General features: G+C 53.0%; 1 protein-coding gene across 1 annotated transcript in view; it reads left to right on the plus strand.

The window, feature by feature from the left end:
• Positions 1–27759, plus strand: part of RASA3 (RAS p21 protein activator 3) — a 114302-nt gene that overhangs the window by 68026 nt on the left and 18517 nt on the right. Inside the window, exons 4-11 of the mRNA XM_036315882.1 lie at positions 1706–1800; positions 7554–7630; positions 17438–17518; positions 17906–17978; positions 21427–21503; positions 24207–24311; positions 26534–26690; positions 27100–27248. Coding sequence (XP_036171775.1) covers positions 1706–1800; positions 7554–7630; positions 17438–17518; positions 17906–17978; positions 21427–21503; positions 24207–24311; positions 26534–26690; positions 27100–27248 — 814 coding nt within the window. The remainder of the gene's footprint in view (positions 1–1705; positions 1801–7553; positions 7631–17437; positions 17519–17905; positions 17979–21426; positions 21504–24206; positions 24312–26533; positions 26691–27099; positions 27249–27759) is intronic.

Raw genomic sequence — 27759 nt, forward strand, 5'->3', positions numbered from 1 at the left:
TTTAAGTCGACACTATGGCTGTGGATCAGGTGTTCTCTCAGAACAGCACTTAGAAACACTAATACACATGTTTTAAAAAGTACATGTTTGTAGAGTCTTGACTGTGACTGAGCTCTTGAAGGACAGACTGGAAGCTGACAACCAAGGTGACCCTTGAGTCAGGAGCTGCGTAGCAGGGGAAAGAGGAAGGTATTCTTGGCTGTATTTTATATGTATTTTAATGTTTCATGTTTTGCACTATGTTCCTGTATTGCCAACTTAATATTACATTAAGTACTTCCAGAAGTAGAGTAATGATGTGTAAGTTGTAGGACTCATATAAGCATTAGATACATGACTCCTCCCTATGACAGTTGAAGCTCAAAAGCATTGCAGTTGCGTAACATTTCAAACTTCAAATGTGATCCTCATACCCAGCTGAACTAATCATGGAGTTGGAATATTTTTAAATTTTTTTCAATGAAATATGTTGCCCAACTCAGCTCCAAGAAATGTTTCGTTTCATGTGGCTTTATTCTTGCAAAACTCAGAGTCATATTCCCATGGGGGGAAAGTTTTACTGGAGCCAAGCAGAGAGGAAGGAGTCTTCTCTTGGGGGCTGTTCTTCCTAGTGACCAGGTGTGCGGAAGGGCAGACGGCCAGAGGTGGCAGGACCCACCGCCAGGACCTCAGCAGGACACCCACCAACTCAATTAGTGATGGCAGGGGAGGACAGAGGCTTAGGGAGGGGCCTGAGAGGAGCCCTGAGGGCGCCATTCTGTCCTTGTAACGTGACGCTTGCTGGAGAGTGTTCCACGGGGCCTGTAATTTGGGTCTCTCTGAATTTCTGTGGAATATACTTTTTTGGCAGCCTGTGTCTTCTGTGTGTTTCCTGCATCTGTCGCTCTTCCTCTCCCACCTGCGGACTTAGACTGTGTGCAGTGGCTTAAGCTGTTATGTAGTGTGTGGCTGGACAGGATTCGGCTCCAGATGGCTCTGCCCGGTCAGAGCTGGACCAGTGAGGTTGGGCGTGGGCAATGGTGTTGACCCTTGGAGTGCTCACGTGCTGTGTCACTTCGCAGGTGGGCAAAAGTGCTGGTTGTGTGGAATTAACTGGCCTGGACCCGAGGAGCCCGGCTGAATGATTCCGGGGTCTTCCCCAAGTCTCCTTTGCCTGTGGGGAGTTTGAGGCAGTCACCTTCCTTTTGAGAACGTGAGATGATGAAAATTTGCTGAAATAACAAATGGCACAATGACGGACTGATTGAGATTGAAGGCAGGTTATTGGTGGGAGTGAATTGTCCCGACTCTCTGGGCGCCTTCACCCTCTGGACCTGCTTTTTCATGTTTGTTTTGCCTTTCAAATGCCCCATCTGTGCTGGTGGGTGAGTCTCTGGGGTCTGGAGTCCAGAGCAGAGTTCATACAAGGCGGCCCTGCCCACACCCAGGCTGTGCTCCCAGTGTGAGAGCAGGCAGACCTGTGACCCCCGTGGAAGTGACATGTGATGCTTTTTCTGCTATAGGGGTGGGGCGCGGGCGCCTTCAAGATGAAATGTCCCATACACTGATCTTACATAAAGGAAGACAGTGTGGCATTATCCATGTACCCGATTATTTGTTTTGGATTATAACGTTTGAAATAATTGGCAGTAACTTACAAACCTTGCTGGGCCTGGAGGATTTGTTCTCTCCTGTGACTGCTTTCCCTCTGCCCTGTCTGTTTTAGGGAAGGTGGCCATTCAGAAGGAAGACTTGCAGAAGTACCATAACAGGGACACCTGGTTCCAGCTGCAGCATGTCGACGCTGACTCAGAAGTTCAGGTGAGACCCTCTGCGGAGCCCGTGGAACGCTGGAGGTCTTGGGGAATGGAAGACTTGATTGTGGTTAAAGGACTAGAGACAGAGTTTTGGTCCTAACAGGGAATAATGTATAGCAAATCGTGTCCTTCTATTTATAGTAAGTATAGGCTTGCTAATTTTGTTTGTTCTGTTGGTGATTGTCACACTTTGTCATGCATGATTGGAGCACCTTTAAAAAAAAACATGTGAAAGAGCAATAACATAATGAAGGTGAAGAGAAAATATGGGTAAGAAAAATGAAGCTGTAGGTGAGAACAGCACACAGAGCCTCCCATGGCAAGTCCCTGTGCTCGTTGGAGGTCACTGCATGTGTTGTCAAGCTCCCTGCACTCAGCAAAGAAGCATCTAGAGTGAAAAGAAGTGGCCGCTCTAAACAGGTTCCCATCCTCTGAGCGTCCTGGACTCACCCTGGCTCACCTGGGTGATGTGTTAACCGGGACTGATGTCCCTGTCCAGTGGAAGGAGCTAACCCCTAGCAGGGGAGGCAGCGTGGTTCCAGGATCCCAACCCTTCCCTTAAGGCTGCCTTTGGACTTGGCCCCTGCTGAGTGTCCAGGAGCCCATCTGAATACCCGTCAGGAGGGTGGCCATGTCTTCTCTTCTCTTGTGACCCTGGCTTATGTGGCTTTCAGTCAAGCCTGTTCCATGCCCGTGTCTAGAATTCCACGACTGGGAGTCACCACAGCCGGACAGCACAGCTCCCTGATGCTGAGACGCACCAGTGTTTTCATCAGTGGGTCTGTGAGACACTGAGGTGTGGCAGGGGTGCCTGACCAAGCACAGGGTCTCTGGCACAGGCAGGCCTGGCTCAGAGCTTCCTGCCCCCAACCACTAGTGAGGTATGCCAGCAGTGTCCTCTTCAAGCCTTAGTCTCCTCATCTGTAAAGCGGGGTGTTGTGAACAGCTGGACAGTGTCTGACACGTTGCCGTAGGCCTTCCCCTGGCCCTGCCTGGCAAGCAGCATTCCTGGGCTCCTCGCCTAGCATCTGGAGCCGGCTGGCCCTCGGGTCCTCATGCTTCCTCCTAAAACCTCGGCCTCAGCCGAACTCTGAGGGGGAAGGCACGGGGTTCAGGGTTGCTGCCTGGTGAGGCTGTGGGGCGCACTGGCCTTGTGCCCACTGGGAAGGATCCACACACTTTAACAAAGAGGCAGCCAGAGGGAAGGCTGAGGAGCTGAGCCAAAGGAAAGCATCGTAATGGTGCTTCACGCTTAATTAATTCTGACCCAGGGGCCCGATCATGCAGAGTAAATTAGAAAACACTGTAATTACTGCAGAACTAGGAACTGCCCGGAGTTGGAAGCAGAGTTCCGACAGTGAAGATGGATGACAATCGGGATAGACAGCCCACCGCCGCTCAGGTGACTGGCAGTCTCGTCTTTAGGCAGGAGTTCCGGAAGCCACGTGCTCTGCAGTGGTGCTCTGTAATGGAACCATTCCCGCTTTTTATTTTTGACTGTTTACCCCAGCAGTTTTATTCTGAAATAACACAGCCTGTGGCGCCATAATCAAAATGGCTGTTACCCAGATGTAAGTTGGATTTTATTGGCAAGTGTGATTTTTCTTTTATCTTGCCTTTTCTTTTTCTTTTAATTTTGAAATGGTGACAGATTCACAGGAAGTCACAAAAAAAGTGCACAGGGAATAATGATTAGCAAATTGTGTGCTCGCCTACTTATACTTAAAGACTAAAAGTAATGAGGAGGCCCATGTGCCTTCCCTGTTCCCCCATGGTACATGCTGTGTACCTCGGGGAGATCACAGCCAGGACACTGACATTGCCACAGTGCAGACCTCACTAAGATCTCACCAGTTCCACATGTCCGCATGTGTACCAGTGTGTGCGTGTGCATGTGTGCACAAGTGCATGTGGATATTCTGTGCAGCTTATCACATGTGTGTGCTTGTGTGTGCACATGTGTATCCTGTGCAGTTTATCACATGTGTAAATTTGTGTAATCACCACCACAATTAATATCCCAAACTGCTCTGCCAGCACAAATCTTATAAACAAACATGGGTGTGTGTTCATTGTACAGATGTGTGGAATATTTTCACTGTTTCAGAACTGATGCCCTCTGCATGCCCGTGGACAAGCCCCTTGTCCTTCTGAGCCTGGTCCTTACCGTGTATGAGATGGTATACTGACCCTCACTGGGCCAGTCTCCTCGGAATTTGTGAATTATGAATGGCAAATGCATTATCGTCATAACTCTGAAGAGAGGGAGGAAGGACAGTGCTTATTGGTTGCTTGCTAAGCTCCAGGCAAGGAGCTGAGCACTTTGCTTAGGGTAGTTAGTTCTTAGAGCACCCACACATGAAGCGGTCACACCACCACGGAAGCAGTGCTCCCCAGATTCAAACTGGCCTTGCAAGGTGTGACTGCGACCTTTTCCCTGCAGCCACAGTTTTGTTTTAAAATGTCACATGAATGGTCTTTAGAGGGGCAGAGGATGGCATATGTTTCCTTGAATCCATCTGTTGTATAATTCATAGTAAAATACATGTGTCCAACCCCGGATGGTGTGGTTCAGGGGTTGAGAGTCGACCTATGAACCAGGAGGACACGGTTTGATTCCCAATCAGGGCACATGCCCGGGTTGCGGCCTGTTTCATCTCTCCCTCCTTCTCCCTTCCTCTCTGAAATCAATAAAAAAATATTTTTAAAACTTTATAATAATAAAAGTGTAATATGCAAAGTGACCAAACGGCCAAATAGCAGAATGACCATCGGACAACCTTCTGGACAACCTTCCTCAAAGCCGGGGCTGTGAGGGCTGAGGCAGCCAGGGCTGTGAAGGCCTACTCTTGCATGATTTCATGCATTGGGCCTCTAGTCCTATATAATAAAGACTAATATGCAAATGATCATCACGCCCTCACGCCATAATGCCCTTATGCCATCACACCATCAGCCGTAACAGCTCAGGCACTCAACACTGGGGAGAGAGGAATGGGGACCAGCCAGGCACAGATTGGGACAAGCCACCCTCCCTGTGGTCCCGGGTGCCAGTGGCTGGGGCTGCAGCCCAGGAGAGGGACAAGTCACCCGCCTTGCAGTCCTGGATGCCAGCTGCTGGGGCGGCAGCCCGGGAGAGGGACAAATCGCCTTCCCCGTGGTCCCAGGTGCCTGCAGCTGCGGCCTGGGCAAAGCTGCCCACCTACGGTCCCCTGCAGCTGCAGCTGCAGCTGGCCTGGGCGAAACCAGCCAGGGTCCTGGGTGCCTGTGGCTGGCCAGAGGGAGGAAAGCCCAGGTCCCAGGTGCCTGCGACCAGCCAGAGGAGGGAATCCTGAGTCCTGGTGCAGGTGAGGCAGAGGTGGTTAGGGGCTATCAGGCCAGCAGGGGAGCAGTTAGGGGCGATTAGGCAGGCAGGCAGGCAGGCAGGCAAGTGGTTAGGAACCAGCGGCCCCGGATTGCGAGAGGCAGTCAGACATCCCCCGAGGGGTCCCGGATTGGAGAGGGTGCAGGCTGGGCTGAGGTATTGCCCCCCACCTCCCCACACACACAGATTTTGTGTACCAGGCCTCTAGTAATAAAATAAAAGGCATGTGTCCAAGAGAATCACAAAACTGGGGCCAACAGGAGCTCAGTGAGTCGCAGAATGGGGGGAAAGGACGATTTAAAAAATGTCTTGCTTCCTCTGGAATTGACGTTTTTAAAGGCCTCTGGTAGATGACTTTATTAAAAAGAATTAGTCACTTCTGTTCCTTCCCTGACCCTTTGTGGGTAACAGAACGAGGCGACTGGCAGGAATGGCCTTGTCTGTGGTCTGTGCTGCACAGCCCGTCACAGCTGCCAAAACGTCCGCTTGCACCTGGAAGGCTCCCTTCTCCCCATGCTTCGCGTTCTTCTACCGGGAGGGCGGTCGTCCCCCAAGCATCCATCTGAGCCGGCCCCCCGTGGAGCTGCAAGTGAGTCCTCCCGGCCTCTTCCAGGGACGCCCAGCAGCCACTGAGCTCTGCTTTGTGCTGTTTTATTTTAGTGAACTGTTATGAAAGTAGGTATGCAGAAAAGAGCTCAGCTGAGCCCTCCCAGCAAACCCCAGCAGCCACATCCAGATCGTCTCTGAGAATTTGACTCGTGTCAGACAATCCTACTTGAAGGATTTCCCAAACAATCGGCGTCCGCAGCTGTCCACACACCAGGACCCAGCTCAAATCTTTCTAAGGGTTTTACGGAATTGCAGGAAGGAAAGGGCAAGGCCGGGCTCCTTCCTCCCCCCCTCACCTTGACGTGTGTAGCCGAGCAGGTTAACGCTCAGACTGGCATCTGCACCCAGGACTCTGTGAGCCCAGACACCAGCTGTGCAGAGGCTGCGCCCCGAAAACCCGCACTTCCTCCCTGCGCTGAGGTGTGAGGTGTGGCCCTCAGCCCCTCTGGGCGTCGGCAGCTGTGGCTGGGTTGTTTGTGCTGGAGGTGGTGTGATGCCCACGCCGCGTGAGGTGTGGCTGAACCGTCAGTGACCCTGGGTAACAACAGATGTGAACTTCTGAACTGCAGCTCTACGAGTTACCTTCTGGGGGGAAAGTCCTTTCAACTGTGGACAGTGCTTGTGTTGTTTTGTTTTACCTCCTACCACCCTCTCCCAAATCCCCACAAAGAGGTGACAACACGGATTAGCTGGCGGTGTCTGCCACCTTGGTAAGGAAGTGTGTGCCCCCGAGAGGAAACGTGCGCAGCCACGGGGTCTGCTGGTGTGGACTTGCCGGCCTCTTCTGGGAAAAACAGGAAACAGGACGGTGAGCCCGGGCGTCAGCAGCGGGGCTCCTCACCCCAGACACCGTCTCTCACTTCTTAGAAGCCCATTTAGAACGAATTAGGGAAGAAATGTCGGTCTGAATGGCCATGGCCCATGACAGAGTTGGCGCCCAGTGCATTTGGGAAGGCGGTGAGGAACCAGATGTCACAGGTGACCACTGTGGATACGTTCTCACTCCGCTGTATCACACGCTCTTGTCCTGGGTTTGGTTTAGAGGGCAGGCTGGCGGTTGCTGTAAGCCTCAGTGTTCTCACCTTAACAGAGGACGGCCGTACCCGCTTGATGGGCTGTGCTGAGATTATGGGATGATTCGAAAGCTCTAAACCCTGGCCGTGCAGAGTGAAAGGGAGCCACAGAAGATCAGCTTTGTCAGCACCACTGCTGTCACTCTTGGCCTTTGTCCAGCCCTGGCAGAGCTGGCGTGGTGCTGAGGCCCCCTCCTCAGTCACTGGCTATGAGGACATATGCATGTCTAAGGAGGTCAGCCAGGGGGGCTGGGCCCAGACCTGTGCTCACATGGAGGGGATGCTAATGGATGGTCCTGTGTCCAGGACTCATTGCTGGGCATCCTGCCTGATCATCACTCCTGCCCTCCCTGTGGCCATTCTGTCCTGCAGGTGAGAAAAAGGCCCGAAAGGACAGTACCAGGCCCTGCCCACAGCTGGGCAGCGGTGTGGGCGTGTTTGCTGCCATGTGTGTCCAGGCCCAGGTCTGGGCTTCTCGGTGCCTGTCTCCCTCACGGTCAGCAGAGCTGGGAGCCGAGTGTGCCTGATGGGTTGGAACTTTAACCCTCTGGGGGAGTCACACCCACCTGGTCCCTGAGATCTGAGTGAGGCTGGTGGGAGTATGGTGGACGCCACATGGGTCAGACGTCACCACCATTTGTGAACAGACACCCTGCACCTCTCCATTTTGCGAGGCTGCTCCCCATGACCCTCTATCCTTGTGCCTTTCAGGGCAAGGTCCACCTGGAGCTGAGGCTGAGTGAAGTCATCACCGACACAGGCGTCGTCTGCCACAAGTTGGCCACGCGGTAAGGCACGGGTCCTCCCAGGAATACTAACTCTGACCCCCGGCAGTGGGGCGAGTGTTGTTTTCCAAACAAATGAATCCGAATTCCCCGACTTGGTGAGTCCCCAAAGTGACGTCATTTGTAGAGGTTCCAATGCACTAGAGAGTATTTACTTCAATGTACCCAATAAAGCAAACGCTCATCCTAGAGGTACCTATCCGTTACTGTGCGTGACGTCTAGGCAAAGAGGTTGGTGTCGCCTATGGTGTTACACACGAGGGAGCGGATTCCACTCTCTGGCCACCAGCAGGGTCTAGAGCAGTGATGGCGAACCCTTTGAGCTCGGCGGGTCAGCATTTTGAAAAACCCTAACTTAATTCTGGTGCCGTGTCACATATAGAAATTTTTTGATATTTGCAACCATAGTAAAACAAAGATTTATCTTTTTGATATTTATTTTATATATTTAAATGCCATTTAACAAAGAAAAATCAACCAAAAAAAATGAGTTCGCGTGTCACCTCTGACGCGTGTCATAGGTTTGCCATCGCTGGTCTAGAGGAAGGTGGTGAGGAGTGTCCCCCATTGCTGACTGTCCAAGAGGGCCCTGTTCTGGCTGCCCAACCCACACTCGTCATCCGATGTTCAGACACAGTGTAGGACATGGTGAAGGACATGATGTAGGGACACAGTGTAGCACGTGGTGTAGGAACACATATAGGACACGGCAGAAGACAGGGTAGAAGACATGTATAGGACGGGTAGAAGGCGAGAACTCCCTGTTATCTGAAGCTTGGGCCTGGCACATTGTAGGTGCTCAGCAAACACCTGGGCCCTGGGCGTGTTCCAGCTCATTTATAGGCCCAACCTATACATGGGAGATGAGTTCAGCGAGTTTTATCCTTAACGCTCTCATTATTTCCATTCTTAAAGAATAGTTGCTGTGCTCTCAGAATTTGTAGCGGTGAAGACAGAGTTGCCTATTTTCTTTATTTATCTATCGGTTTATTCCTTGTTCAAGGCTGCTCAACACAAGCCTCACATGGAACCGGGGGAGAGGGGAGAGACAGAATGGACCAGTCTGGGCAGATGTGGGCCTGGAGCCCTGTCCTGAAAGCGGCCCCACCTTGGCCCCACGACTCCGAGATGCAGGGATTTAAGTGTCTGCTCCCCGCAGAGTCGACGGGTAACGCACCAGAACTGCAGCCATCCGTCTCTGCGTCTTATCAGGGTGCACGTCAGGCTGCGGTTTCCAAGAACACAAGTGTCTAAAGTCAGGACGGTCTGTCAGCAGCAGCAGCCACCCAAGCGTGGGTGTGCAGCTACTTCCAGACGCCCACTGCTGGCACAGGAAACCCCAGAGCTGAGGGCTTGGAGTTGTTTTGAAACACAGGAGTGTGCTGTGCACATGGCCCCTGTTTTTGGTTTTGCTTTTCTTAAGGAGCTTTGGTCTAGAGAAGATGTGAGGGTGGGATTTGGGAAGCTTCTGTGCATCCTGGTGTTTCTGGGAGGAAAGGCCTCCAGCCACTCAGACAGATGGAACTGTGGGCCTCAGGCCTCACGGGCTGTCTTGGGTCCTTGCAGACACTGCTAACTGGAGCGTGCCTTGTTAGGACTGGAGCCTGGCCAACACGTTTTCTAACTGGGTTCCAATTCATGCAAAGAAATGAACTGTGTTTGCTCTGAAAGTGCTTTCTTAAATCTGTATCAATGTGGCTCTGTTGACAGTTTTCCTGCTCAAATGTCTGTTTGAATGTCAGGAGGGTGCTCACCACCTGCCTCACCAAGTTCTGGGTTCTGTCCGCCAGTGATCAGCTGTACCTGTTTTTGTTAGCGCTGAGATCGGCGTTTGATTCCCTCCCCGTGAGGGACAGGAACTAATGCCAGTGGGTCAGGGCCTCTCTGCCCATGCTGCCCCAGCCACGGCCTCCTGTAGGTTCTCAGACACTCGACCACCCTGCCTCGGCCTTTGCTTCTGTGACCCTCTGCTTGGAGCACCCCTCCTCCAAATCCCCCTTAATTCAGGTCTCTACTCAGATGTCCCAAGAATTCGCCCCCTTCTGGAGAGAGCACAGCCAGGTCTCTGTGTCCCGCCCCATGACCCTCAGCACTACAGCGTGCATGTGGCTGATGACGGCTGTATTTTGTGCACTTCTCTTAGAATGTGAATTTCCTTGTTCATTGCCATACCCCTGACACTTGGGGCAGGGCCTGGCACACTGTGGGTGCTCAGCAAACCCCTGGGCCATTTTATAGGCCCATCCTGTCCAGCGGAGCAGGAAGGAGCCCCAGAGAGGAAACAAGATGAGGCTTCCCCTCCTTGCTGACTTTCCTGGGAATGCTGAGCGGCACTTGGGCCTCTTTCCCATGTGGGAATTGGGCCTGTCACACCATTAGCACATGCACTAGCACACACTAATATACACAACTAGTATGCTTACTGTACATGCTAGCACACAGTAGTACACATCCTGGTACACACTAGCACACATGCAAGTGTACATGCCAGCATGTGTATACTGGTATGCGTATGTATACATGCTAGTACACACTAGCACACATATACACATATTCACATTCACACACATGCTAGTACACAATGCGAGTGCATGTGCCAGTACACTGGCATACCTACTAGTATGTACTCATACTAGTACACACTATCACACACAAGTATATTCACAGTCACACACATGCTAGTACACATGCTAATACATAGTAGTATACTTGTGTACTCACACTAGTACACTTTGTTCAGAGTCCTGGGGCAGAGGGTCCACCAAAGGGGTGTAACAAGGGGGAAAGAGTGGGGAGTCTCACAGGGGCTCATGTTCTGTAATCAGGGAAACCAGAAGTTTGTGAGGGACCAGTGGCTTTTCTTTCCTCACCTCACCTCATCCTGTAGCTTTTTTTTTTTAACTAAAAAAATATACATACTATGAAATTCAGTATTTTAAAGTGCGTAAGTATAGTATATTCCCAAGCTGATAAAACCATCACCACTCACTACTGCCTAACAAACCTCATCTCTGTGAGCGGTCACACCCAGCCCCTCCGCCAGTCCCTGCACCACTTAACCGACTTCCTGCCTGTGGGCTTGCCTTTTCAGGACGGTTAGTATAAATGGAACCATACAACATGTGGTCCTTTGTGATGGCTTCTTCCACTTAGCATAACGTTTCCAAGGCTTATCCAGGTTGTAGCATGCGTCAATACCTCATTCCTGTAAAGGATGAATAATATTCCACTATGGATATACCACATTTTCTTTATCACCCATTGGTGGACATTTGGCTATTGTGAATAATGCTGCTAAGAACATTCTTGTATGAGTTTTTGTACAAATTTATGTTTTTATTTCTCTTGGGTGTATACCTAAGAGTAGAATTTCCAGGTCATATTGTAACTCTATGTTTAACTTTTTGAGAAACTGCCAGACTGTTTGTCATAGTGGCTGCCTTATTTTACACCCACCAGCTGAATGTGAGGGCTCTCGTTTCTCCACTTCCTTGCTAACACTGTTATTGGCTGACATTTTTATTGCAGCCAGCCTAGTGGGTGTAAAGTAGTTTTGATTTACATTTTATCTCAAATGTAATGACTGGCGATATTGACTTTCTTGTCTTTGTTGGCCATTTATGTATTTTCTCTGAAGAAATGTCTACACAAGTTCTTTATTTATTTTTTAATTGGGTTATTAGTATTTTTATGATTAAGTTGTAAGAGTTTTTCATATATTCTAGATACCAGACTTTTGTCAAATATGTAATTTGCAAATATATTCAGTTATTCTGTTGGTTGTCTTCACTTTCTTGATAGTATTCTTTGTAATACAAAAGTTTTAAATTTTGATGAAATCCAATTTATTTACTTTTTCTTTGGTTGCCTGTGGTTTTGGTATGTACCTATTTAAGATATCATTTCCTAACCCAAGATCATAGAAATTTACACTTATGTTTTCCTTCTAAGATTTTTATATTTTTGGGTCTTCGATACATTTGGAGTTAATTTTTTATATATGGTGTGAGATAGGGGTTAGCATTATTATTGTTGTTATTATTTTGCATTTGAATATCCAGTTGTCCCAGCATCATTAGTTGAAAAGACCATTCTGTCTCATCAAACTATCTTGGCATTTTGTTGAAAATCACTGGCTATAAATGTGTGAGCTTATGTGTGGAATCTGTTCTATTTTCTATATCCCTGTGCTAGCACCATACAGTGAGTCTTCCAACTTGGTCCTTCTTTTCCCGATTCTTTGGCTATTCTGAGTTTCTTTTATTTCCACGTGAACTTTAGGATCAGCATTTTAATTTCTGCAAAAATAGCAGCTGGCATTTGATAGGGATTGCATTGAATTGTCCAACCTCTGAACATAATTTCTTTCCATTTAGTTAGGTTTTCTGTAATTTCTTTAAAACTTTTGTTTTTGTAAGGTCATCAGTAATGTCCCCTCTTTTATTACTGATTTTAATAATTTGAGTCTCCTCTTTTTCTTGGTCAATCTAGCTAAAGATTTGTCAAGTTTGTTGATCTTTTCAAAGACCCCATTTTTGGTTTTGTTGATTTTTCTCTCTTGTTTTTCTATTCTCTATTTCATGATCTCTGCTCTAATCTTGGTTATTTCCTTTTTCTGCCCTTTGTTGGGTATAGTTTGTCCTTCATCTGGTTTCTTAAGGTGGAAATTTAGGTTGTCAATTTGAGAGCTTTCTCTTTTAATGTGGGTGTTTTTAACTACAAAATTTCTCAGTAACACCACTGTAGTTTTTATGTTTTGTAATTTTCTTTCTTAGGGTTTTCTAAGTCTGTTCTACATGCCTGAGATTTTCCACAAACAGCTCTGAATCAGGACGGAACAGGAAGCAATGGGCACGCACCTGTACTGTAGTCAGGTACAAAAGGCTTAGGACTCAAAATCCTAGTGTCCCAGGTTAGCAGAATCTTCCCTAACTGTGTAACACTGGACACACTGCCTACACTCTGCACGTCATCCTCCTTGTGTAGAATGAGAGCGAAAGCATCTACGCTGGCATTTCTTCAGGATGTGGGTGCTCCCCCCCTCCCTTGTGGCGTGGGGTCTCAAGGTTAGCAGGGGCTCGGGCCAATCTGTGGCGTGCAATGGGCTCAGGAAAAATTAAGAGCTGGGATGATGAACCACTAAAGAGAAACCAACTGGAAAGAGGCAAGTTCATTCCAATAAATAGTCTTCTCTCCTGGTCTGAGAATCCCCTCACCCCCTCTCGTCGTCCCAGCAGCCCTGTGACTTATTCCCATGTTACTCATTGGGAAGTGACGGCGATGGGGCAGGGCAAGTGTCCTTTGCCTCCTGATGCATCATTCCCTATCACAGGTGTGTTCGTTTCCTGAGGCTGCCTTAGCAACGTACCACAATCTTGGTTGCTTAAAACAACAGAAATTTATTCCCTCATAGATCTGGAGGCCAGAAGTCTAATATCTGGCTGGGCCAAGGTCCCTCCGCAGGCTCTAGGGGAGCGTCTCTTCCTTCCTCTCCCAGCTTCTGGGGCTAAACACATTCCCGGGCTTGTGGCCGCATCACTCCAATCTCTGCCTCTGTCTTCACATGGCTCTGTGTCTGTGAATCTCCCTCATATTAGGGCACTTAGCCTTGGGTTTGGGACCCACCCTAAACTCCAGATGATCTCCTCATGTCAAGATCCTTCGCTTGAACGTCTACAAAGATGCTTTTCCAAATGAGGTTCCATTATCTGGTTCCAGAACTAAGACGTGGTGACTACCACCCAGCAGGTGATTCCTGCTGAGGCAGACAGCCCTCCCTGGACTGCCCTCACCTCTCACCTGGCCCACACAGACTCTCGTGGGGTCCCTTGGGGTGTTCGGGCTGGCTGAATTCTCTTTCCAGGCCTTCCCTCTCCCCATGGTCAGCTCACCCCTCTCTGCTGCCAGGCCCACTCTTCCCCACTGGCCTGAAGAGCAAACTGCAGGTTGCCCTGTGAGTGCTTGAAGTTTCTTCTCTGAGGTTACCCATTTCCTGCAAAAGCCCCCAGTCCAGGAGGCTGGAGGCTTGTGCCCTCACTCCTTTTTCCTGTACCTGATAAGGGACATATCCTGAGGGCCTTCCCAGCTGCACCACAGGAAGCACATCACCAGTTCCTTCCCTCCCTGGAAAGCCTTAAGAAACGGGAAATGTTTACAAAATAAGTAGTGACAGAAGGCTTTCTGCCTGGGCTGGGCTGCCAGTGCCAAGCCTTGTGGTGCTGCGGAGGGAGAACCCTCTGATGTGCCCATAGAAATCTCACCCTCCGTCCACACTGCAGCCTTTCCTGGTCACAACTCATCCTTCTGTCTCGTTTTACTCTCTGACGTCCAGTCTGCTGGCCTGGATGCCCGACGGAGGCCCAGGCAGTTTGGTGACCCGCTGTCCTGAATATTCCTAGTGTCTGTACAAGGACTGGCACTTAGCAATCCTGGGACAGGTACTTGGTCCTGTGTGAGTGGCTTGTCTTTCCAACTGGATTTCAAACTGGGACTCAGGGATCCTATCTCCTAATTTTGTTATTTCCAACAAAGATAAACACAGCATCTTTTAATCATTCATTCTAAACTATTCAGTGAGCCCCTACTAAGTGCCAGCCACTGTGCTCAGCCTTCTAGAGCATATGTTCTAGAGCAGGGGTCCTCAAACTGCGGCCCGCGGGCCACATGCGGCCCGCCGAAAACATTTATCCGGCCCGCCGGGTGTTTTTGCCGCCGCTGCCTGTCCTGCTTAGCAGCCGACTCGTCCCGGGCCCGCAGTGCGCATGTGTGGAATGTCTGAGGGACAGCGAACTGGCCCGCCATTTAAAAAGTTTGAGGACCTCTGTTTTAGAGGGAGAGGCACGCTAATGCATTACATTAGTCACACGTAACATTTCATCTCACTGAGAAAAGCCCGAAGGATACGAGCTGGTTGGCCGGCGGCTGCGCACAGCGTGGAGGTTCTGTGGCCACTTGTGGAGTGAGTTAAGTTTGACCTGTGTGACCTGGAGGAATGCTGGGGCCATGGCGGTCTCCACAGTCATGCTGTGGACTGAAGATGAACTGATTATTTGTGGATGTATTTTTGGGCCCCGAGTCTCTTCCTTTAGAACAGAGGTGCGTACGGGAGAAACGCAGTGATCGTTTGTGCAGGAAGTTGGAAGGAAGACGCGGTGCCGTTCCTGGCTCTGCTCTCCTGAGATTGAGCGTTGCTCACCCGCTCTCGCAGTCCTTCCTTTCTTGTCCCTGTAGATGGTCTTTCCTTGGGTATCCTGTGCCTGCCACTTTGTCGAGAGTGAGGTTTCTTGTGTTTTCCCACTTGCAAGCTCTGTCACTTTGCAGACAAAGGTTCTGTTGACAACCGGGCAAATGCTGGCTGGCTGGGCCGCCCCTCCTGACTGGCCCATGGGCCCTGCTCGGTGGTCAGACTCTGAGACTCTGATCGTCAGAGAAGGCGGCTCCACCTCCAGGAGGCACCCAACCGAGAAATTACCTACTTTCAGGCTTCCAAAATGTCAACTCCAATAAAGATCTCATTTTCTATTATTAAGGAATTACAGAAAGCAAGAACAGCTGACAGGCTCTTGATTTGTGGCTCCTTCTAGGGACAGGAAGCCTTCCAAAGCCACGGGTAGGAGTGGAGGCTGGCCAGGCAGCAGGGGCCCTCTGCTGGTGACCACGGATGGCACTGGTCACCCACAACTGGGGCGTCTGCAGCCTGCATGCTGCACCCAGGCCCGGTCAACATGCAGATTGTTTTCTCCTGGGGGGGGGGGGGGGGGGGCAAGAAGTCGGGCACCAGGGCGTGCCCACATCGAGGGAAGGAAGAAGATGGAAACGAGTTCACAGCTGCAGGCCCTTCCCTCAGCTGTGAGGCATCATTATTTTAAGGGTCAGGTTGACAATAGAAACCTATAAATGTTAAAATAGACATAAAATAGTGTACTCTGGTCCTTGAGATTCCAGATTAGCTGACTGTTTTCGTCACTTGGCATGTTTCAAGTGCCCTTTCTAAGATGGAATAATGCCCAGTGCAGTAAATACTGTATCTTCTCCCTTTACTTACCTGTAGCATGCCTAAGCATTTGTGAGGTTTGTTTTGTGTAGAAACGGCCTGGACTGGCGCACCTTGTGTGTGTATATGTCTTTTCAAGTGAAGTCAGCTTTGGCTTCGTGTGCTCTAAGCTGCTTAGGAGAGCACCACACCCCCAGCCCAGGATCGTGCAGCTGAGCCGCAATCCAGCTAAAGCTGTTAGGGCGCTAACGAAGTGACGCCGCGGAGGAGGGTGTGATGGAGGCTAACACCCTCTTTATTCCAGTTGGTGCGTGCTGCGGGCCAGATGGCAGGTATTGATTTTCCTGTTTCTCGGAGATGTCTTGGGGTAGCTGCGATCAGGAGCCAGGCTTTGTTCTGAGACAGAGAATAGAGAGAGCATCTCGCAAATTGGTCTTTAAAAGGAGGCGTGGAAGTGCCATCTATGCAGAGGCTGAATGTGCGTGCCCCAGGTGGCTGCTGCCTGCACCTGCAGCGCTTCTCTAAGACATAAAGGTGAAGAGTCAGTTCTGTTAGATCAGTGGTTCTCAACCTTCTGGCCCTTTAAATACAGTTCCTCATGTTGTGACCCAGCCATAGAATTATTTTCGTTGCTACTTCATAACTGTAATGTTACTACTGTTATGAATCCCTAATAAGGGAAGCAGACGAGATGAGCCATGGCACCCAGCTTTTGTCTTGGAGGTATGCTGTGACATGGGGTGGGGAGGTGTCCCAGGCCACTGTGGGCATGTTTGGGAGAGGGAGGACTTCCCGGTGCTCCACCAGCCAGTGTGATCAAAGGTGAAGAGCCAGGGTTGGGCAGAGCAAGGGGGCTGTGGGCTGTGGGCTGAGGGCTCCCTTTGTGGGGCTGAGACTTATTTCAGTCCCCAGCCCAGTGGAGAACCATCAGGCTCCCCCCCCCCCCCCCGCAGGGGCCCCAGGAGGCCACACCTGTGAAGCGGGGCCAAACCAACAGCAGTTGCAGGCCGCCCCTCCCGGACAAAGCTTCAACCAAAAATTGCCACGATTGGCCCAAAGCAAGAGACTCTTAACCACCGATCAGCACAAGGCCCAGCGGCTGTGTCCTTTAAAGACGACAGCAGAATCAGGGCAGCAGCAGCGCCCCCCCCCCCCCCCCCCCCCCCCCCCCCCCCGTCCACTCAACACTGACCTTCCACCTGGGGAGGAGCAGCCCACAGAACAGGCTGGGGCATGAAGATGCGATGGGATTAGTGACAGGATGCTCAGGGAGCAAGTCTGACTCACTCCCTAACATGAGCCAGGACAGCTGGCCCCGGGCCTGCAGGCGTGAGTGTAGCTTGAGACTGGGGCATCCTCCACTGTCATGAGGCGTGTGTGGCACGGAGGTTAGGCACAGGCAGTAGCTGTAAGCCCAGGCCTCAACTCCCCCACTTCTAACCTGGACTTCACAACAGTGCGGCTCCGTAAGGTTATGGAGAGGCCAGTGCATGCGTCATGCACAGCTCTGGAATAGCACCGGCTCCTAGGGGAGTAGGCAGTGCCGTGCTCCTGAAAATTCACTGGAAACGCTCTCTCCGCGCAGAATCTCCTCTACCCTGAAAGCAGCACACACTCGCTCCCACCCCAGGTGTTTTCTGGTTGCTAATCCGTGGATGGAAGCTGCCAGCCCTGGACAGCCACCTCCACACCATGGGTCAGGGCCCGTGGCCTTGAGCTGTGAGACAGCTGCTCTTGAACCCAGGGAGGCCGTGAGCTGCAAGCCTTCGGGCCTTTCACCTCCCGCTCCTGACCACCCCTCCCGCTTCTCTCCACAGCATCCTTGAGTGCCAAGGCCTCCCCATCGTGAATGGGCAGTGCGACCCTTACGCCACTGTGACGCTTGCAGGACCATACAGGCAAGTAGCTGCCACCCGCACCTGCCCCGGCCCCGGGCCTGCAGGGTGGGGCACAGGCACCTGAAGGATGGGGAGCATTCCTCAGTCAGAGGAAGGGACGATGCGCTGCAGGTAGAATGTGTAATCTTGACTTCCTTTTGTTTCCTTTATTGGCCTCACATGGTTTTGTGAAAAAAAGGAAGACTTGATGTTTTTCATGCTGAGTATTTTTGGCTCAGTAAAGGTCCCTGATTTGCATACCATCTGGGGTTGGAGACAAACAGAAATATTTATAAGATAAATAGAGGCAGCAAATTACTTGTGCATTTGATAGCTCAGTCTCAAGGCTGAGAGATTTGGCATCGCAAGTGTTATTTCTGATCCCGATCCTTCCTCCCTTGATTACAGATCGGAAGCAAAGAAGACAAAAGTGAAAAAGAAGACCAACAACCCTCAGTTTGACGAGGTGTTTTACTTTGAGGTCGGTGTCTCAGTGGTTTCCATGTTGAGCTGAAACCCTGCCCCCGAGATCCTTTGGCAAAAAGTCTCGATCTGAAGGCTCTCAGCCAGTTGCTTCCTCTGAAAGCTCTCTGGGTGACGTCCCCGCACCAGAGATTCCCCCTGCTCTGCAGCCCCTGCTCCCTAGAAAGAAAGGCCACTCCTGCTTCCAGAAAGACTCAGCTTCGAGTTGTGTACTTACCAATTCATTCTTTCCAAATGATCAGGACTTTGGGTTTTCTTAATTGTTTGGTTTTGTGGGTGTTTTTTTTGGTGGAGTTTTTTTTTGTTGTTGTTGTTGGGGTTTTTTTGGCCTTTTCCACCCAATCTTTCCTGAGCAGTGAAGGGAGGCTTGTTTCACCAGAAATAGGGTTTTGAAGCAAAGTGGAAGTGCTTTTGGACACAGAGATCCCCCAGCTGCCTCTCCGAATGTGAACCACCAAGATTAGTAAGCTGCAGGGTGTGAGGGCTGGACCGGACCGGAACCACAGTGCACACGGCTGGTGTAGTGATAAGACGGCCCATATGGAATGTACTGAGGCAGGCGTTCTTTCCGTCCTCAAAGGTTTCTTGAATGCTTACTCTCCACCAGGTCATGGTAGGTGAGGATGACCGAGGCCTTCGCTCCGGTCCTCCTCACGATCCTGCTGCCCAGCAGGAGGCATCATCCCACTTGCTGCAGTGATGGTTCAGTTAGTGGCTCCGGGAGACAGAAAGCAGTTGCAGCCAGCAGGGCTGCTGGGGGCGTGGGGCGAGGCTCCCAGACTGGGGACAGTCTGGGAAGGGGACATGCACAGGTGTGGAGGTTGGGAGGGTGCAGGAAACTGTACCTGGAATGCAGAGTGAGGTCGGGGTAAAAAACGAGGAATTTTGGAAAATGAGGTTGGAGAGATGAGTTAGAACCAAGCGCTCATGGGCAGAGGACCTGGGCCTTCTGCGCTGGCCTCTGGAAGCTCACATGTTTCCTCCATGGAAGTCAGTGGCCGGCCTGTTGGGGTAGCCCCGGGGAGGGCGATGGAGCCGGGAACCTGAGGGCGTAGTGAAGGGCCCCTCTCTGTCCAAGATGGACATTCTGGCTTTATAGTTGGGTGAGGAAATGGTTCTTAACAGGCTGAAGATAAGCCAGGAGGCCCATGCAGCCACCCTCACCTCCAGGGACTCATGCTGTGTCTCCAAAGGCAGGGATGACACCTGGAACAGAAGCTGCAGAAAAGTCCTTAACATGAATGTGCATTAAAGGTGGCAGCACCTTCCATGTCTGGAGGCTCAGACAGGCGCTTTCCCAGCTTTTGATTTTACTGCAACACGCAGTAAGGCACAGACTTCGCATCGTGACGCACTTCCCGCCAACAGCTGCATCCACTCCTGTGTGGTTCCCACTCACATGAGGAGCGCTGCGTACTTGCTATGGTGTATTCGGCGAAAATTGTGGGTCTCGACTCACTAGATGAGTTTAACGGCCCCAGATGATTGAGTGTAGCAGTAGGGGCCGAAGCCTCAGGCTCCCAGAGAAGGCCTAGGCCTGGGCTCTCGGTGCTGCTGGCTAGGGCCTCGCTCTTGGCCTCCACCTGGAGGACCTTTGGAAGGTGCTTGTGTGTGGAGTTTATGTCCCTTGACTCAGAGGCTCAGCCCTGCTTAGCCGCACTGTCAGGTTCTCCTCACCTCCTTTCAGCCTCGGCTGGCAAACAGCCCGAGGCCCAGCCCTGCCAGGGGACCCTGCATCGGCGGGAGCGAGGGGCTGGCAGGCAGCCTCCTGCAGGAGTTTCAACAGGAGGTAGTCTCCAGCCCAGCTTATTCCAGGACAAAAGCCAGATTTACCTAAAAACCCGTAAATAGCTAAGTGAAATGATTTAAAATTCTGTAAGAGTCACCTTCATTCACTCGTTAGATATGTTAGGTGACAGGCAGGAGTAAGGCAGGGAGGAAGCAGGCCAGCCTCTGCGCCATCCCACTGGAAGCCAGACACCTCGTCATAGTATTGGGGTCATGCCAGGCAGGGGGCTTCCTGGAGGAGGTGGCACTTCAGAGACAACTGCCGGCTTCCCAGCGTGGAGCAGAGTGAGGAATGGCCTCAGGAGTGAGCTGGGCAGGGGGCACAGGTTGTGGAAAGATCCCATGTGCTGGGTGAGGAAGACAAGTGGGGATCCTGGGAGACTTCAGAAGTTTTAGCCAAAGGAGATTAGGTCAGGGCCAGCTGGGCTGTGGCTGGTGGGAGCTGGGCTTGGGTGGTACAAGGACAGGCTGCCAACAAGGTGGAGGCAGCAGGTGGGAAAGCTGGGGAGGAGCAGATTGGAGGCATGAGGGAGTGGATGTCAGGAGGGGGAGTGGTCAGCAGGAGGAGTGGATGTCAGGAGGGGGAGTGGTCAGCAGGAGGAGTGGATGTCAGGAGGGGGAATGGTTAGCAGGAGGAGTGGATGTCAGGAGGGGGAGGTGGTCAGCAGGAGGAGTGGATGTCAGGAGCGGGAGGTGGTCAGCAGGAGGAGTGGATGTCAGGAGGGGGAGTGGTCAGCAGGAGGAGTGGATGTCAGGAGGGGGAGTGGTCAGCAGGAGGAGTGGATGTCAGGAGGGGGAGGTGGTCAGCAGGAGGAGTGGATGTCAGGAGGGGGAGTGGTCAGCAGGAGGAGTGGATGTCAGGAGGGGGAGGTGGTCAGCAGGAGGAGTGGATGTCAGGAGGGGGAGTGGTCAGCAGGAGGAGTGGATGTCAGGAGGGGGAGTGGTCAGCAGGAGGAGTGGATGTCAGGAGGGGGAGGTGGTCAGCAGGAGGAGTGGATGTCAGGAGGGGGAGTGGTCAGCAGGAGGAGTGGATGTCAGGAGGGGGAGTGGTTAGCAGGAGGAGTGGATGTCAGGAGGGGGAGGTGGTCAGCAGGAGGAGTGGATGTCAGGAGGGGGAGTGGTCAGCAGGAGGAGTGGATGTCAGGAGGGGGAGTGGTTAGCAGGAGGAGTGGATGTCAGGAGGGGGAGGTGGTCAGCAGGAGGAGTGGATGTCAGGAGGGGGAGTGGTCAGCAGGAGGAGTGGATGTCAGGAGGGGGAGTGGTTAGCAGGAGGAGTGGATGTCAGGAGGGGGAGGTGGTCAGCAGGAGGAGTGGATGTCAGGAGGGGGAGTGGTCAGCAGGAGGAGTGGATGTCAGGAGGGGGAGTGGTCAGCAGGAGGAGTGGATGTCAGGAGGGGGAGTGGTCAGCAGGAGGAGTGAATGTCAGGAGGGGGAGGTGGTCAGCAGGAGGAGTGGATGTCTGGAGGAGGGAGGAAACTGGCAGGATGCTCCTGGGTGCTGGGAGGGTACATGGAAGTTAGTGTGACGTGCCCTGCGTAGTTCCACACCCCCACTCGCAGGAATTGAGCCCCAGTCCAGCCTCTGCTCATTCACGGTGAGTGGGGCAGTCCAGGGCAGGCGTTCCGTCTAACTCCCTCTCCCTCCCTCTGCACCACCAGGTGACCAGACCCTGCAGCTACAGCCGAAAGTCCCACTTCGACTTCGAGGAGGAGGATGTGGACAAACTTGAAATCCGGTGAGCAAGAATCAGGATTTCGAGATTCCTGGTTGGAAGCTGCAGTCTGAACTCACCTCTTCTGTCCGCTTTTGTTTTGTTTCGCTTTGTTTTTTGGTTAATCCTCGCCTGAGGACATTTTTTCCATTGCTTTTTCAGAGAGAGTGGAAAGGAGGGAGGGGGAGAGAGACAGAGGAGAGAGAGAAAAAAATGTCGATGTGAGAAAGACATATCGATTGGTTGCCTCGCGCACACACCCTGATCGGGGCTGGGGGCTGGAGATGGAACCTGCAGCCCAGGTAGGTGCCCTTGACTGGGAATCAAACTGAGACCCTTCAGTGTGCTCAATACTCTAACCACTGAGCAAAAACATAGGGGAATGGATAGGGGGGTTTTAACGTTCTTGGTGATTTCAACACGAGGATGTTGGAAATGGGAATCAGTCATAATCACCCAGGTGTTCGGGTGGCTGTGGCCGAAAGGACACTTACTTTCCAAGGGGCAAACTCGGCTTTACAGTCCGGCTGCTTTGGGACTCTCCTGACACAGCCTTCGGTGTGCAGAGTCCGTACTTGTCACCTAGAACAGGGGTGGGGAAGGCCCTGCCCGCAGGCGGTGTAAGGCCTGAGAAATCATTTGATCTGCATTAGGGGTGAGTTAATTAAATGTTTGGCCACATATAGCAGGCTAAGTTTTAAGTTGATAATTTTGTATGGCCTGTGATTGATGTTATAAATATCCAAGTGGCCCTTGGCAGAATAAAGGTTCCCCACCCCTGCCCTGGAAGATCCCAGCATGAGTTCACCGGCATCAATTTTAGGATCCCCTCAGGGGCCTACTTCGCCTGCTCTGCCTATAGGAAGCCCCGCCCACCTGCAGGCCTGCCCCAGGGGTAAGGTGCCTGGGAGAGAGCATCCATCCTAAGCCAGCTGTGCGTTCTGTCACCCTGGGCCCGGGTGCCCACCCCTGGGTCTGAGTAGCCGGTTCAGGAGAAGCGTAGGAATGCCCTGATTTGACACGATTTAAAATCTACTTTCCTTTAGGCCAGGGTTTTTCGAGGCGTTCATTTGTGGGGTACTCTGGTATCCCTCCCTCGAACCTGCAGCGGTTTTCCGGGCCTCTGAGCAATAACCAAGCTGTGGGGGGCTCCAGGCCCGGTAGGGGCTGACCTTTGGGGTACAGGGTACAGGCCAGGGCTCTTCCCTCTCCCAAGTGCAGGGGGCCCTGGGGCTCTGCTCGGCCCTCTCCTGGGCTCAAGTCCTGAGGGGTCGTGGCCTCCACACACAGATCTTGGTTTGAGCCCAGCTTTAAGTGTTTCCAGGCAGTTTAAACCTTCCATTTCAAAATACTGAAGCCGAGGCGAAGTGACCCCAAGTCGAGAAGGTCCCCATGGAGGTCCGCAGGCCTTAGTTGAGGTTTGACTGCACACTGCCTGCCTTCAGACCGACGGCTCCGCTTCCTTGTTCAGAGAAAGAAGTGTTTATGAAAGACTCGGCTTTGAATTCAAGCGTGAAGTCCTAGCTCTTTTTCTAAGCATACAAACCAAAGATGCTTTTAAATGCTTCTCTTGTTAAAAAGAAAAAGGCTGCCCAGCGACCTGTTCGTATTTTGCTGAAGTGTTGCTCAGCAGGTTGAAGGGTCTTCTGCTTCTAATTCTAAGTGTCTGCACGGGTCCGTGTTCGTGTCCGTGTCCCGACATGCGTGTTCCTGCGGGACATCCTTTGCCTGCTGTGATGTCCACGGCCCCTGCTCGGACGTGCAGGGGCAATGGAAGGGCTGCTACAGTCTTCTAGAATTTTCTCCAGTCTTAAATTGCAGCTCATGGATATCCTCTGATTAAGCTGTTTGCTGTGGGGGTATGCCACGCTCGCTAGTTAGCACCGGGGAGTGTCGTCCACCTCCATCTGTCACTCCTGTGCAGTCGCCATGTCCCCAAATCGGAGGGAACAGAATTCTCTCTGGAGGAAAAGGCTCATGGGTGACAGACTCTTTAGCAGGGGAGTGTGGACGCTTCTCAGAGATGGCACCTTGTGCTGAGCTTGCAGCCGGCAGTGACGGGCCCTGGGGCATGAGTCACACCGGTAGGTTGGAGGGATCTTGGGTGCGGGGCTCTGAGTGCAGGTAGGGAAGGAGGAGTCAGACACCATTTTTTTCTTCCAGGTGTACTTTCACGTGCTGGAAGATAGGGGGCATCCTGGCTGTTAGGTTGGGCAGCCTGGCCAGTCTCCCGTGGGCACCATTCTCTGCATTAGCCTGAGCATAGCTAGATTTCATTTATTCCCTCCACTGTGCTGAGCTCGCAGACTGAGGCCACCTGCTGGGTACTCCGCAGTGTCTGAGACACTGCCCAGCCCTGAGGGCAGGTCCTGCCACACTGGGACCTCTCCCAGGTAAAGGCAGGGGACGCTCCTGTCTTCAGGGCACAGCACTTCCCTCCTGTTACAAAGACAGGAGGCAGCTCACCGGCCTGCCTGAGGCTCGGCCTCTACCTCCTCTGGGTCCTGGCAGCCCGGGAAGTGCACATCTCCACGCCAAAGCCAGGTCCTGTCTGACCTCACGTCCTAAATGCCCCCAGTCCATATAGATCTCCACAGAGGCTGACTTGGTGGAACCGAAGGCTCCATGATGCTCCAACCCTCCTGCGGGGAGAGAGGACGCCAGCGACAGCCTCTGCCTCCCCAGCCGTTCTCCAGGAGCATCCACATGCTGACCGTTGTTTTTCAGGGTTGACCTCTGGAACGCCAGTAACTTGAAATTTGGGGACGAGTTTCTGGGAGAACTAAGGATTCCGCTGAAAGTGCTGCGGCAGTCCAGCGCCTACGAAGCATGGTAAGGTGGCGCGTGCCCGCTGTCCGTCCCGAGTTGCGGGCGAAGGGACAGAGTTACCAAGTCAGAGGGGCACAAAGCTGCGCCTTTACACTTTACAGCCCAAACGAAATGCGCACGTCCGCTTCCTCTCTGGCCACCTGCTCTCTTTCTGCCAAGTTCTAGCTAGTCTAGCGCTGCACAGGTTCAGGTGGGACACTGCAGGTGATCACGCTGACACAAGTGGTGGCTGAGAGCCTAACACGGGGTGGGGCATGAAAGCCTTACGGCCATGAGAATAGCCTTTTGGGTCTGCTCACTGCGGGCAGGCGCCTGGCACGCTGGGAGCGCCATCGGCGAGGCTCTGCCCTGTGGCAGCAGTCATGGCCTCTGCCTTCGTCAGAAGGGTCACCGGGCGAGGAAGGTGTGCGAGGTGCTGCGGGTTCAGGTGACTCTCCATTGCAGTCTGCGCACCTAAAGCGAGGGTCCCAGCTCGGCCTCAGACCTCACTCGTGTCACCCAGAAGACTCAGGTTTCACTTCCCGTCTCTTTGGTTCTCATTTCTCTAGGCTACTTTGTATTTTGGCATAAGGAATGTGCCTTTGTTTCATTCCATGTTTGGTTCATAAATCACATCCTATCACAGTGCACATCATCATGGTGAAGCCGCAGACACTGTGGCTCCGTTTCACACATCTCCTTGAACAGACACACAAGGTGGGGAGGCGGTGCGGGACACAGAGCACACGTCACGCCATGTGCCACACATCTCACACCACTAGCCACACGTCACACGACATGCCGCACACTGTGCACCATCGCCCTGCACGTCTAGACTCACCACATGGGTGGATTTTTGTGTTGTGCTCAGTGGCAGTTTCATATCATCAGGAGACTGTGGAGTTCCTGTATTTAAATACACACACACACACACACACACACACACACACACACACACTAGTGATGCATAGTACGAAATAGCGCGAGACCCGGGACCATTCCCTATCCCCCACCCCCCGGCCCCCCGGGCCATGGGACCACCTTGAGTCCCGGAGTCCCGCCCTGTGTGGCTGCCGCGCCACCGTGGGACAGCCCCAAGTCCTGGAGTACCGCCCTGATGCCCCGCCTCCGGGCTGTGTGTAGCAGCCGCTGGGCCCTGCCCCCGCAGCGCGCAGGCAGGGCCACAGAAACCACAGCAGAAGCTATGCTAAGTGGCTTCCAGTACCCCCGTACCCTCACAGGGCCACAGGAACCCCACCAGCTCCCCCCCTGCTGCCCTGCACCCCCCCTGTGTGTGCCACCATCTTGTGATAGCATTACAGCATGACGGTCAATTTGCATAGTACCCCTTTATTATATAGGATATTTATTGATTTCAGAGAAGGGAGAGGGAGAGATAGAAACATCAGTGATGAGAATCATTGATCGGCTGCCTCCTGCATAGCCCCTACTGGGAATCAAGCCTGCAACCCAAGCATGTGCCTGACTGGGAATCAAACCGTGATCTCCTGGTTCATAGGTCGGTGCTCAACCACTGAGCCACACTGGACAGGAGTTCCTGTCTTTAGTTCCATGAGGATAGCACCAGCACAGCCCCAGCTGGGCTCTGGTTCCTGCCAGGAGGCAATGCTTAGCTGAGCATCCCCAGCCTTGTAACCAAGGATGTGGCACTTGCCTGGCGCCCAGTGGGAGCTCTCCCCACATCGCATCTCTCACTGCCGGGCCAGGAAACTCAGAGCAGGCAGGGTTCCCCCAGCGCCCCACGGGGTGGGACCCAGGAGAGGCAGAGCCTGTGGGAAGCACCACTGAAGCGGTGGTGTGTGCAGTGGTTTGCCCGGCCTGCCAGCACGAGCTCCCCACTCCCACCCCCCTCATGTTGGAAGCTCTGCCACACGTTTCTTAGAATCCTTTCAGTTTTGCTCTGCTTGTTGCTAGCCACTGTCGTGTTCATCTTCACAGATAATTATTTTACTGCAGAATTTCCCTTAACTGCTACACTCCCGCCCCCTCCTCATCCTCTCCTTTCTTCCCACCCTTCCCCCTTTCCCATCGTGATCTCTGTGTGATCAGCCCTGCTAGGAAACATTCCTAGGGGATGCCCCGGGTGCAGGGACCCTGCAGGGGTGTCCTACAGAATCCCCCTGAGCCCCTCCTGCCTCAGACCCTGACACAGAGCCTGCCCTCGACGGGGGACAGCCCTGGGGGGTGCTGCGGCCTCACGCCTCTGTCCTGTGTCCTACGCCCAGGTACTTCCTGCAGCCCCGAGACAATGGCAGTAAGAGCCTGAAGCCTGGGGACCTGGGGTCCCTGCGGTTGAACGTGGTGTACACAGAAGACCACGTCTTCTCCTCCGACTACTACAGCCCCCTGCGGGACCTGCTGCTGAAGTCTGCAGACGTGGAGGTACTCTGGTGCTGGTGCACCTGTGACCTCAGCCCCCCCCCCCCCCCACCCCCATCCCCGCCCTGTCCCTAATCCCCGCAGCCACCGCCTGGCCTCCTTACCCAGACCCACTCCCTCTCTGGCCCCTGCCCAGCTCTGCCTCCCCACCTGCCCCGACCAGCCCCCGAATCCACTTTCCACTCCCTGGTTCCCTGGCTGCCCCCTACACCTGTCACCACCCCGCCCCCCAGGCCCTGACCACCTGAGGCCCCCACCTGGGCCGCCTGGTCCCTGCTGGTGACTTCCCTGCAGCCTGGCCCCGCTGGGCCCGTTTTGTGCACAGGAACATCTGAGTCTCCCTTTGCTGGGTTAGGGGGTGTCGTGGGGGGCCTGGAAGCTGCCCTGGGGTCACGCTGTGTCCCTGCTGCAGCCCGTCTCGGCGTCCACGGCTCACATCCTGGGCGAGGTGTGCAGAGAAAAGCAGGAGGCGGCCATCCCACTGGTGCGACTCTTCCTGCACTATGGCCGGGTGGTGCCCTTCATCAGCGCCATCGCCAACGCCGAGGTCCGGAGGACACAGTGAGTGCCACTGAGGCCTCTGCCCGGACCCCTCATTTCCCAGGGGTCTGGTCTGGTGATGGGCTGGGGGTGGGCTGGGGCTGGAGCTGGGCAAAGTTGGGGGGGCAGGGGGGCCAGGCAGCACAAGTCTACTCCAAAACACGTCACAGCACAGGGATGGGGCAGATAAGGAAACCATATAGATTCCAGTTTTCTTTCAGAGAGACACTTACTGTCTAAAATTGCACCTTTTCTCGCAGAAATCTCGAGGTGCATGTGCAAGAAGGGGGTGACTGTGGCACCGGCTGCCTCAGGAACGGGCTCAGTCCAGTGTCAAGCCCCCCTTCGAGGCCTGGGTCGCTGGATCCCAGGACCTGCCCCCACTAGTGGAGAGGGTTCTGCATGCCCTGGGTCCCTCAGTCCAGAAACACCCAGGTGCAGCCTGGTTGAACGAGGTTCTAGAAAGCACAGCCCATCCCGCCCCTTCCCTGCCAGATCTCCAGTGCTGGCCCCAGGATTGGTTCTTAGAGGC

Source organism: Myotis myotis, unplaced genomic scaffold (genome assembly GCF_014108235.1).
Source record: "Myotis myotis isolate mMyoMyo1 unplaced genomic scaffold, mMyoMyo1.p scaffold_m19_p_63, whole genome shotgun sequence".
NCBI lineage: Eukaryota > Metazoa > Chordata > Mammalia > Chiroptera > Vespertilionidae > Myotis > Myotis myotis.